We start from the raw sequence: 12626 nt of genomic DNA on the forward strand, positions 1-12626 counted from the left end.
TTTGACAATTTAAAGGCCCCCAAAATCGAGTAAAGCCAACTCTAAAGTTGAGTCTCTGATGTCTTTAATATGTATTTTTTTTCCATTCAAGCATTTACAAAAGTGCTAAATTTGATTGTAAGAATGGCTCATTGAATATAAACGTAATTGAAACTAGTAATTCTACATGGAATGAATATGAAAATATACTTTCTCTGAGTGCAGATACCTGGGTTTAAGTGAATACCTTTCAGAATAATGTAATCTCCAAAGTAGCAATACTGTTACAGATGTTTAGCTTCGTGATACAAGCACGCTACCTAATAAATATAAAACAAACATCATCAGACATGCCTTTCTCCTTCGAAACCAGCATATACACCACCAAAAATGACCATCTACGGTTTTCGATTCTTTTTTTGGTGACCCTGAAAACAGCCGACATATTACAACTGCCTCGCTTATGGCTACAATATGTAACATACATAACACTTCCTGCATTGTAATGGACCCAAGACAGATTTGACATGGTACGTGAACAGAAACATTATAACACACTGACATGATGCTTTTGCATTACACAATAATAAATTATGATTATCCACATATATAGGATGTACAGATATAAAAAAAATGATTGCATGAACAGATAAGTTAATCCAAATAATGCGACGTTTTAAACATTATTTCATATATGCGATATATGACATGAGATAATATAGAATTTCACTGTAAGGCAACATGTTTGCAGTACCACAATTATTAGCTGCATAATCAGTAATCATTTGCTTGCAATTAAGTTGATTAGCAGCTTTCCATAAGAGTCGTTTCTTCTGTTCAGGCCTTTTTATCTTCTAGTCCACTGTTTTCTGATGTCTGTGTGTTGTAATCAGTGTCTGTGGGCACATTGTGGAGTCCTAATTGCTCCTCTGCTGTGGACAGGGCAGTTTTATTTCGCAAAAGAGGTACAGTTTTATCGCTCAAGTCTGTCGAGATCTCTCGTTCTTTCCCATCTTTAAAGTCTTCATGCTCTTCTGGTTCTTTGACCTTATGTACGATGAAGAGGTGTCTGCTGAGTGCTAGCTGAGACGTGAAACAAAGGCCGCAGTGCTGGCACTGGGGTGTGTTGCTGTCGCTTTTGTGTTGAGGTATGTGCTCCTGAAACTGGGCCTGGGCTTCAGAGGTAAAGCCACATTTGGCGCATCGATAAAGTGGCTTATGTCGCTTAGATGGGGTGTTGTGTGATGTTTCTCCATTTCCTTTTACTCCATCTGGGTGTTCTGCTCTTCTCTTTTTTGGCCTCTAAAAATGAAAAAGGTGTAAAAGCATTGATTACAAAAACCGATTTTAAAACATCACATTTCCAATTAGGGTTGTCAAAATTATACACTACAATAACATTTGAGCATGTCCTTAAACACTGTTAATTGGAGTTTCTCAACAGATATGACTGTGATTGGCTCTGAATGTCAATGCTTCACCACTGTTCATCAAGTGCGATAACAGATTTGCAGAAACTAGATGATGTAAAGGTGGGCGAAGCAGTGGCGCAGTAGGTAGTGCTGTTGCCTCACAGCAAGAAGGTCACTGAGTCGCGGGTTCGAACCTCCGCTCAGTTGGCCTTTCTGTGTGGAGTTTGCATGTTCTCCCTGCCTTTGCGTGGGTTTCCTCCGGTTGCTTCGGTTTCCCCCACAGTCCAAAGACGTGGTACAGGTGAATTGGCTATGCTAAATTGTCCGTAGTGCGTGAATGTGTGTGTGGATGTTTCCCAGTGATGGAAGAGGGTTGCGGCTGGAAGTGCATCCGCTGCGTAAAAACTTGCTGGATAAGTTGGCGGTTCATTCCGCTGTGGTGACCCCGGATTAATAAAGGGACTAAGTCGACAAGAAAATGAATGAATAGATGATGTAAAGTAATAAATTATAAATACTGAAATTACTATAATTGAGAAGTTTTTCCTCTGGAATTGTACTTCGCTAAATTTAGTTATCGTAAACGTACAACACATAGTACCTTAAAGTGGAAGTGAAGCAGTCAGTCAAGTTTACATTATTTTGTAAATTGGTTTCCACTTTAGGAAAATATATTACGAAATCGATTAATGTAATAAATTTTAAGAAAACGCCATGTTTTACTATAGCTTTTAGCGCAAGGGCGCTACCATCTTGGAATATCGCTGTGTCTGACGTCGCAGGGGTTAGTTCTGTTCCCTTAGCTGAACTGATACATTGGAAATGATAAACTGAACACGAAGACTGCAAAGCTTAATTTAACCCAGTGTGTGAAATTGTGGGTGTGGAGCTGGTGAAAATAAAAGCATTAGATATGTGTCTAATATATTCAAATATATTTATCCTATTTTTCATTTTGATTTTCAATCGTTTGATGTACTTTGGTGTACTCTCTGTATTATGCTTCCTGACTGGGTTTCAACAAGGTCTGGTACCAACATAATGGGTGAGGGTACATTCACTTTTCACTACTACAGCTGCACGCATCTTTTCGTGCTTAAACCAAACTAAGATTGGTGTGATTTTTCACATGGCAGGTTTTTACATCCTTCATGCATGTTGAGAGTTTGAGTTGATCGACGTAAAAAGGGTCTTCACATAATCAAGACGTGACTCAGGCAGAGCTGAACCAGCGTGAGAGAGTAGGCCAAATCAAATGAAAGATATTAAAAAAAGAAAAATAGAAAATGTATAAATTTTTGTTTGTATATATTAGGCTGCATTTACACTGCATGCTTCAAGTGACTCAATTCTCCCATGTGGCACAGATAGGATAAGGCCCATGTACGTTTAAGCAGAAAAAAAAATCTGATGGATTCTGATTTACTCAAATCAGATTCAGGCCTTGTTCTTTTGTGGAAATTTATCTAATATGAATCAGATCCGTGCCCTCGTGTCTACAGTGTAAGCAGGTAGATTGGATTTTCACCTGTCAAGGCGAGTCGCGCATCATTGAAAACCGTAGAGAATGATGTCAACTCGACGCTTTCATTTCGAAAGAGACTTGAGCAGAGTCCCAAACCTTAAACCTTATACACGAGGATTAAAAAAAGCTTTTATATTGCCAAATAGCACAAACATTAAAGCACGTTAAGGGGAGAGAGGGGGAGAGAGGGGGGAGAGAGAGAGAGAGAGTGAGAGAGAGAGAGAGAGAGAGAGAGAAAAAGAGAGAGAAAGAAAGCAACATCCGCCACGTAACCAATACAGACTTATATAAAACTATTCCCTATATCAAGTGCATAAATCACGCCATGGACATTACATTAAGATGCCTACTGGTTTAAAAAGGTCTTGATTGAAAAATAACTTTATCTGTCATAAACTATAGTAAAATAAAAAAAAAATAAAAAAAATGAAACCATGCAAACAGACTAAATGCAGGAATTGAGAAAAGATTGCTGTTTTATTATCAGTCAGTCAGTGCCTGCTCTTTTTTTTCCAGTCATTGCGCCTTTGCCTTGTGCTGTGTAAATGCAGACAATCGGATACGAGTCCCTTTTAAAAGATGATATAAGCCAGTCAGCAAAAAAATGTGATACAGTCACAAAATCGGAATTGACCATCAAGATCTGCTGTGTAAATGCAGCCTTACACCTGTTTCAAACCAGACAGTGTCTGCAGTGCAAAGCTCGTCGGCAGCTGCTGCACATATCAATACATTGCTGTCTATTCATCTCTCTCTCTCTCTCTCTCTCTCTCTCTATATATATATATATATATATATATATATATATATAAATACACTATTTTTTTACTTTTTATCTGCACCAAGGCCCGCAGCAACTTCTTTCTATGCATTTTCCTTAACCTGCAAGTCTATGAGGAGCTTCTCAAGCTCTATGAGGAGAGTCATTCATGTCTGGTGCACTCAGAAGACAATCGCCTGTGATATCATGTCATTTTGTTTTTGATTGTCAGGATGATGTAGGCCTATAGTTATAATTATATTTATATATGATCAAACTAATGTGCAACTTAGTAAGCAAAACTATTACTAAAACTGTTTTACATTTGGTATCGTAGTACAGGCCTAAATGAATATTTGTTACAGTTTTTAATCGTTTAAGTTCATTTGATTGACTATATCAGTGAATATTACTGATGCATTTATTGGATTTTTATATGCATTTATATTACTGAGTCATTTAATGTGACGTTGTTTTTGGTCATTATCAATGCACTGTCACTTTAATTAAGTGTGACTGTTAACATTCTTGCTGAAAAAACATGCGCTGCTCGCGCTCTGCTCACGTTTGTGTTGTGAAACAGGCTTTAGACACAAATTTGATATTTGTATTTTGGTTCCAAAAATGTAACTGAAAAATAGGTACAGTGACAACCATGCTGCACATGAAGAACATTTTGGGATTACCTCGTTTCTGATTTTGCCCACTTCCTGAGATTCTAGCTTTGCCATTTGGCTGAAATCTGGGTTCTTGACTCCATGCATCAAACTGATGTGATTCTTTAGCAAAGAGTGTTCAGTGAAGGACATCCTCTCACTTGTGCAGTACCTTCAGAATTTATAAAGACAGATATAAAAGTGTACTATTAATATAGTTCCCAATATATAATAATAATAATAATAATCATCATAATAATATAGGGGTATTACCAGCATGTATAAACTTTCTTTTTCCCATTGTGATCATTACGAATGTGTCGTTTAAGACTCATAGGTGAATTAAAAGACCTTTCACAAAATCGACATGGTTGCCTCTTTAAAGACTGCAAATACACAGCAATATTCAAATGTAAATCAATCTTAAATCACAAACTAAATCAATCAGATACAAAATCCCAGGTTAATCATTTGCTTTTTCACTAAAAGGGTCTCACCTTGCCATGGCTGGTCTTCATGTGACTGACATAAGTCTCTCTGTCAGGGACCCAGAGGAGACAAACTCCACAGGTCCAACCGGTATTCTTGATGCCAGCTTCAGCACTGGACTTTCGTGCAGTAGAGTTCTCCATTTCCTTCACACAGGCCTCATTACCAGCTTTGGTTAAACTTGGTTGGAGGTTTTCTGGCAATGACGCCTCTGTCGTTTTTGAGCTTTTTTCTGCTTCACCTCTGAAAACGCCACCATGAATAGTCTGCAGATTTAAAAAAAGATGATTTATTTCAATATCCCAATAATAGCAATACAGGACTTTAGATAAGTGATGAGATGAAATGAGACACATATTTTGTGTTGTGAAAGTACAATGCCATTTGAAATTGTGGTCCCAGATTAAAGTAAAAAATAAATGGCCAGCTCTTTGTTTCCTTAATGCAACAAAAAGAAAGTAAATCACTCTTGGCACTTTTATTCTGTAACAGTATTTTACTAAAAAATCCCTTTTTTATTTATTATTCCTTTCTGCTATCTAAACAGATTGCATCAAATGACAAGACAGTTTCATAGACAATAACATTTGTTTAAATGTAAGCCTCAAATTAAAACAGCAGGATTTACAGATATCATCTGTTGTTAAAAAGTGATTGTAATAACCTGGCGAAAAAGAAAACTCTAAGAACCTCAGGGTCATTCTGAATGACCACCTGCCATTTGCACCTCTCCCCCTATCTCATCTTGTAGACTTCTTGAATAAATGCAATACAAATCATGCTATCAAACTCATGCATCAGCAGGGCCAGACAGAATATACAGACTTTTTTTTGCTATTTCTGAGCAGAATTTCTTCATGTGGTTCATGTGGAATAAATGTGGAGAAAAAAGGTGTTTAGAAGCTGAAAATAAGTAAAAAAAAAAAAAACCTCCTTAACTTTTATTTAAAGTTTACAATTCAAATCTGATTAGAACCACCAGTAAGAAAGCTAAAGTAGCTCTCTTGTAACACATCCACTAAAAACAGAAAGGATTAATTAACTAATTGTATTTTAGACAAATCATCAAAACATCTGCATAATATTCAACAATAATACTAAAATTAAACACCCTGTGTGTGGGTATTAGTCACGGCTTCCTGCTAATTTTGCAGTACATTTAAAAAATTAGGTCTCTATGTTTAATTCCCTAAAAGGACTAGCACTAAGATACCCTTCTGTGTTAATTCAATTGCACACTCCATTAAGGGCACTTAGATGTGCTGATCAGTTGCTTTATGCTGTTCCACGCACAAGGTAAAAACCAGAGGGGACTGTGCTTTTTACTTTGGAATAATTCCCCTCTCCATGCTAGGCAGGCCAAAACCCTTTCTGTTTTTAAATCTAGCCTTAAAACTTATTTCTACGCTTTGGCTTTTAATACCATATGAGAGTCTTATCTGTTTTATTTGTCTTTCATTTTAGATGGTGCATACTTCTACAGCCCTTTGGTAAACGCTTGCTGATTTTTAAAAACGCTTTATAAATAAACATTGACGTGAATTAAAATGAATATAAAAAGTGAATATGTACAAGTAAATAAATAGAGACTAAACTCTCCATTATTGCATGCAAAGATTTTGAACATCTTTTAGGACACTTTTATGTTTCCAAGCGGTATGCTGCCTTTATAAAGCACCCATGACTTGAGGTTGTTCAGTATGATGCGATTTAGTTTAGTTTCTATGTGAGATCTGATATGACAGGAATCACAGGACAAATTTTTCTACTCAGCCAATCCCCATAGATAAGAAAAAAAAGTAGTAGCTGCCGGTTGAAGAAAAGTAGTGGAGCAAAAGTACCGAAACAGCACTAAAATGTACTCAAGGAAAAGGACTTTTTTCCTGAAAAAAACTACGCAATTACAGTAATTTGAGTAATTGTTACTTTACACAAATGTAAATAATGTGCTCAAAAATCTGTGAATTTCTATGGGGGCAGATTCTGTGTGCGACTGTACATCACATCCAGAATGCTATGCAAACATTTGATCCATGTGGCATAACCTTGTATAAGTGATTTTCAATAATGTATTACAAATATAACAATTTCTTTTCAAAATTTTTCCAAGTGATATTTAACCAAGCAAGAAGTTTCAATAATTATATTTTTCTTCTAGAGAAAGTCTCTTTTTTGGGGGGTTTCTGAAATATAAACTTCTTTTTTTTTACTTTAAATGTCAATATTTTTACCCACCTTAATTAATAGTTTTTGATTGGCAAAAAGACAAACTACTGTCTTTGGCTTGTCTAATTAAAAAATTCAAAATGATAAAAAAAACTAATTAGTGCATCTCCTGACTTTTGTGTGCAACTATTTTGCCATTGTAGATGGTCTACTCTGGGAAATTTTCTAACTCCTTGGTTTCGAGTGTGGTCCTGAAAAATCTCCATTCAAAGGGGAGAACGAGGGGTAGGGGGAAGGGGAAGGGCTAAGCGGTAGAATTGGGATTAGGCCTAGAAATTTGTCATTAAAACTGCTATGTTTAAAATCTTCTGAAATAAACATCTATCTGTTAAACAGCACTTGAGAAATACAAAAAAAAAAAAACTAAACAAAAAAAATATATTTCAGAAAAGAATTAAAAAGGTCACAGCACACGTCAGGTGATAAAAAAGTGACAATTAAAAATATGGAAGTTTATTCAAATTATTTGCGAGCATACATGAAGTACGCAATTCGAAGCGTTGAGCTCTAAACTGTATGCTTCCCATCTGGTGATCTGGTCTTTAAAGTTACATTGCTTATGAACACCTGCTAAACGTCCAAAATGCAAATGTCTCTATAGTGCCAGACAATATGTGCACAGAAATATTCCCAATAAATATCCACATTAAAAGCATCAACGCACCTTGAAATGTTGCACCAAAGGCAGTTTCTCTGGGAAGAGCGAAGTGCACTCGGGACACTTGAAGACACATATGCGATTATGAAAATGTTGGTATAATAATTGCCTCCGTTTAAAGACCGTTTCGCAAGAGCACTTGTAGATCACCCTGCACAGAATGAACATCAAGTAACTAACTCAACACAATTCTAGGAACACAGTGAAATGTACGCTATAACAGATCAATAGATGCACTTACTGATGGTTGGGTTCGCTGCCACCATGCTTGTTTTTCACATGCATCAGACAGCCATCATAAGATTTGAAGGCTACAGGACAGGTTGTGCACTTATAAAAGACCTCACAATGCTTCTCCTCAATGTGACTCTTCAAGTGGGACAGTGACATGAAAAGCATTTCACAATGCAGACACCTGAAAGAAATTGCATTTGAGTGAACCAGAAAGAGCAAGAGACGACACAAAAGACCTTCATAGTCTCAAAGTGGAAGTCCATTGGTCTACAGGTCACAGTTCAAAGTACTTACGAGTACCCAATTTTACGGGTATAGTGAAGACAATTCTCCTTCACATGCTTCTGGATGTCCACTGAGCGACTGAGTGCACCACATTCAGGACAGCAATAAGGGGATTTGTGTGTATGAATGCGCTGATGGGCCCTGTAGCTGCACTTGTTGGGTAGCAGCATTGAGCAAACCTTGCAGATCTGCATTTAAAAAGAGAAATATATAAAGATCAATAAAGTGCGGTTGACCAATAACAAACCAATTAATGTACTTTAACCTCCTAGGGCTTAGGGGCCACATATGTGGAAAGCACATTTTAGCTCTTAAGTAGCTATTTAAAATACTTTAAATGTTTTATATTTTGTTGCAGACATACAGTGTCATCCTGCAACTGTTTTGCAGCATATAAAATGTCCCAAACACTACTTTTAACTGTCCAAAATGGGAAACAATACATAGTTTTCTCTCTCTGACAGTCAAAACATGTTAAAAAAAGTTTCTATGTTAAACATACATTAAAAAAACAGTCAGGAAAAAGTGTTTTATGGAAATTCGGACCACAAATCCACATATATGGACATCATTTTTTTCTAAAAGTACATAATCTCAAAAGATGATATTTAGGTTTTTATTCTAATTAGGTTCCAAGAAGCCCAAATAGCAAAGGGAAATAAAAAATGCATGTAAAAAACACCTTGGGCCTTAAGGGAGTTAAAACACGTCGGCAAGCTCTTCGAAATGTCCGCATTTTGAAAAAAAAACATGTTCAAAAATGACCATCAGGTAAGGGTAATGGAGTAAAAGAAGAAACTTCCCATTTTTAGTGGTTATTTAAAAATGAGTGAATAAAGTAGATTGTGTGAGTGTGTGTTTATTTCTCATATTTAACAAAGCAATCTATTTTTTCCATTTTATTTTTTCTTCTGGAGAAAGCCATATATATATTTTTAAATACTTTTAAATGCTATATTATTAGCTCTTTTAGGATTTTTTTTTTTGATTGCCTACAGAAACTCCAGCATTTTAAGAGTTTAAAGCATCCAGGTACAAGAAATTGTACCATTTATAACGTTAATAAAGATACATTTTATTAAGGTATTTAAACAATGAAGACTATGCAGTCTAATTTGACCTAATTTGATTATTCTTTTTCTGTATCTAACACTGTTAGGCTCACTTGAGAACCTTGAAGCATATATATATATATATATATATATATATATATATATATATATATATATATATATATATATATATATATATATATATATATATATATTTAATTTGTATGTTTGTTCTGTTGTATTTTTGTAATTGAATATAATATTTTTTGCATTATTCACTCTTCTACAAAATAACCCCATAGTGAATTCTTTCCAAATATAGAGCTATTAAAGCCTTCTGGTGAATTCATTTTGCAATTTTTAATCAAGGAAAAAGATATACGTCACATTTTTCAGATATCATGCAGACTAATATTAGTATATATAAATAATGTAATTGAAATATATGTATATAACATACCTATTCTATACCCTATATGAAATGTTTCAATATTATTTTGTAAAAATGTCAAGATTAAATAATTATCATACATTGTTATTTAGTATAATAAATAATAATAATAATATTGATTATGACCTGTATTCATTTGTATAAAAGTACAAGTGATCACAATAAAATGTATTCTGTTTTAAATATCTGAAAACCTCCTGAGAGTTGAAAGAGAGTTTATTTGTATTTCAGGCTTGTGACACTTGAAGTACAGTTGAAGTCAGAATTATTATGTGTGTAATGATTATATGTATGCTCAGTCCATGGACATGTGCAAGATCTTGATGACAAAAACAACAATGGAGAACTACAGGACTGTATTTGTACTGCTCAAGAAATCAATAGAAATCACAGAGTATTAGCCTAGCATAATCCATAACAGTATGTTCTGTTGTCCTCTTAGATCCGTGTGAACAGGGATCATTTTGGAAACACAATCTTTTCAAAATATACAGGGGAATAAATTCTTTATTTTTTTGTATGTAGATGTAATGTAACTATTTTTAGTAAGCAGTAGCTAAATAATTTCACTCACCAGTCCTTCATCCTCTGACGATTTTTGATAGTGTCTTGCAAGTGCTGTATAGTCTGATATTTGTTTATTACATTCCAGACATTTAGATCCATTTCTGATAACATTGTCAGGATAAAGTGGCAAGACCACTTGGCCTTTGGACGGCTCTGTGGTGGTGTTCCCACAAGGTATCTGAATTGCAGACTGCAGACTAGTCTTGGTGGGCACCAACATCTGGTCAACAGCGATGGGCTTCATAAACAACTGAGTGCACTGCATTACCATTCCTTTGTTCTTGTGATCTCGAGCATGTGCCAGAAGGGCACATCTGTTAAAAAACACCAACGTTTTGGAGCAGTGGGTGCATGCGACTTCAATATGCACACTCCTGCGACTGTAATGGTAAGAAAGACTCTTTTCCAGCCCAAATGAGTCTCCGCACTCTAGGCAGCAATAACCTTGTGTTGGGAGCTTGATGTTGGTGCCGGGTGGTGGACTAAGGTTGGGAACATATGTTGGCACTGGGTTTGAATAATTCAACAGTCTATTTAAGGTTCCGGCTGCAGTATTTGGAACAACAGCTCGTGTGTTTGGGGAGACTTTTTTAACTTGATGCACCAATGGTACTGAACTACACACCATTGATGATGATAACTGAGAGGGCTCCTGTCTGTTTGTGCAAGATCTTGCTGTAACCGAAGCAGCCACGCTATGTGGGACTAGATTTAGGTTTGCTAGGTGTAATGCCTTCGGAAGGTAGTTTGTGTTGGCAGAAGAACCAATCTGAGCAGAAGTGGCCTTCCTTTGCTGGGTTCCACCTTCTGTTGTCTTCAAAGCATGACCAATATTTTGGATTTGAGGTGACTTTGAGCTCCTCACTGATTTTGTGCTGCCTGATGAAGCCATCTTTGAAGCCTCCTGACTTCCATCTTCAAAAATTACCTCTGAAATAATATCAGTTGAATGATTCGGGGGTAACGTTTTCGAGAAGGCCTCTTCAACTGAGGACTGAGATGGTGATGACCCAAAGGGTGACATCAGATCTTCGGTTTCAGAGTCTGGTAATATGCTTGTGACGGTGCGTTTGATTTCTCCAGATGAGGTTTTGATTGTCTTTATTCTGACTCGTGGAATGGCTGGAGGCGAGCCAGTAGCGACAGCTGGAGATGCTTTACCACTGCTGTCACTGCAAATACTCATTGGGCTGTCAGGCTGCTTCGTGAAGCGTTTCACCACCTCCAGAGGACTTTTTGGGCTCCTTGGGGATATGGGTATTTTTTGACTAATTTTCACTGTCTCTTTAGGGGTAACTGGAATGTCCTTTGAATTAATATGCCCACCTGAATCTTTTTTAGGATTTAGGGCTGCTAAAGCATCAATACAAGAAGATAATCTGGATGTATGAGCTTTGGCGCATGGACGGGAAGGAGAATTTGTCTCTAGGGTTGGATATGTATTTGTTCTACAGTCTTGGCTGCAGTCACTCTTAGTTGCGGAATCAGCATTTTTGCCAACCAGGTCATCTTTGAAAGATGAACTATCAGACTCGAGATCATCCACACCTTTTGAACCGCAGTGACTATAATTGCATCCCGAGTCTGGTACATCTGCTTTTTCAAGATAGTCTAAAACAGTAACTGTCGGTGATGTAAAAAGTGAATCAGATGGGAAGTATGAAGTCTCTGCAGATTTTGGACAGTCATCGATTCCATTGCTCTGAATATCTTCAGATTCTGGGCTAGAAATAGGACTAAACTGAGACACAGATTCTGACAAAGTGGGACCTTTTTCAGGCTTGTAGAGGACAGGGGTCTTTTCCAAGGAATGATTAAAATTTTCTCCATTGACAGAAGAGCTATCCAACCTTGGATAGCTGGAGGGATGCGTCTCCAGTGAACCCACAGAACTTTTGAAGCCATTCTGTAAAAGGTGCCCCAAATGAGGGCTCTCCTTCTCCACAAGGTTTTCATAAGAATTCTGGCGGCTGGTGTTTTTCACTATAACACTGACAGCAGGGGCATCGGCTGTGGGCACTGGATGAGGGATGGAAACTGTAGTATCCATACACATCTCTGAGTGTTTTAGGTGTCCATCTCCTTCATCCTGATTCCCATGAATGGCCTCTTTGGCATCCAGACTGGTTGCATCAGGGATGTCAAAGGCAGCCAAGAGATCATCAAAATCAGGGGTCTTCATATCACCCATGACTGAAGGCTTTCTAAAAAGGGAGAAATAAACCAAATTATTTATACATAATATAAAATTTCCATAAGAAATAATCATCAAACATAACAGCATGGCAAATAATAATGTTAAATTCAAGATCTAAAAAACTCTAAATTACAG

General features: G+C 36.6%; 1 protein-coding gene across 4 annotated transcripts in view; it reads right to left on the reverse strand.

The window, feature by feature from the left end:
• Nucleotides 1–12626, reverse strand: part of znf592 (zinc finger protein 592) — an 81213-nt gene that overhangs the window by 67715 nt on the left and 872 nt on the right. The window contains exons 2-9 of one of the 4 annotated variants that reach the window (XM_087292553.1): nucleotides 10302–12498; nucleotides 8234–8412; nucleotides 7947–8120; nucleotides 7712–7856; nucleotides 4830–5087; nucleotides 4606–4718; nucleotides 4363–4504; nucleotides 48–1281 (exon numbers count right to left, since the gene is read on the reverse strand). In XM_087292553.1, coding sequence (XP_087148679.1) covers nucleotides 817–1281; nucleotides 4363–4504; nucleotides 4606–4718; nucleotides 4830–5087; nucleotides 7712–7856; nucleotides 7947–8120; nucleotides 8234–8412; nucleotides 10302–12485 — 3660 coding nt within the window. In that variant the 5' untranslated portion in view covers nucleotides 12486–12498 and the 3' untranslated portion in view covers nucleotides 48–816. 4 annotated transcript variants of the gene reach the window in all.

This window comes from Danio rerio, chromosome 18 (assembly GCF_052040795.2).
Source record: "Danio rerio strain M-AB ecotype USA chromosome 18, GRCz13ab, whole genome shotgun sequence".
Taxonomy (NCBI): Eukaryota; Metazoa; Chordata; class Actinopteri; order Cypriniformes; family Danionidae; genus Danio; species Danio rerio.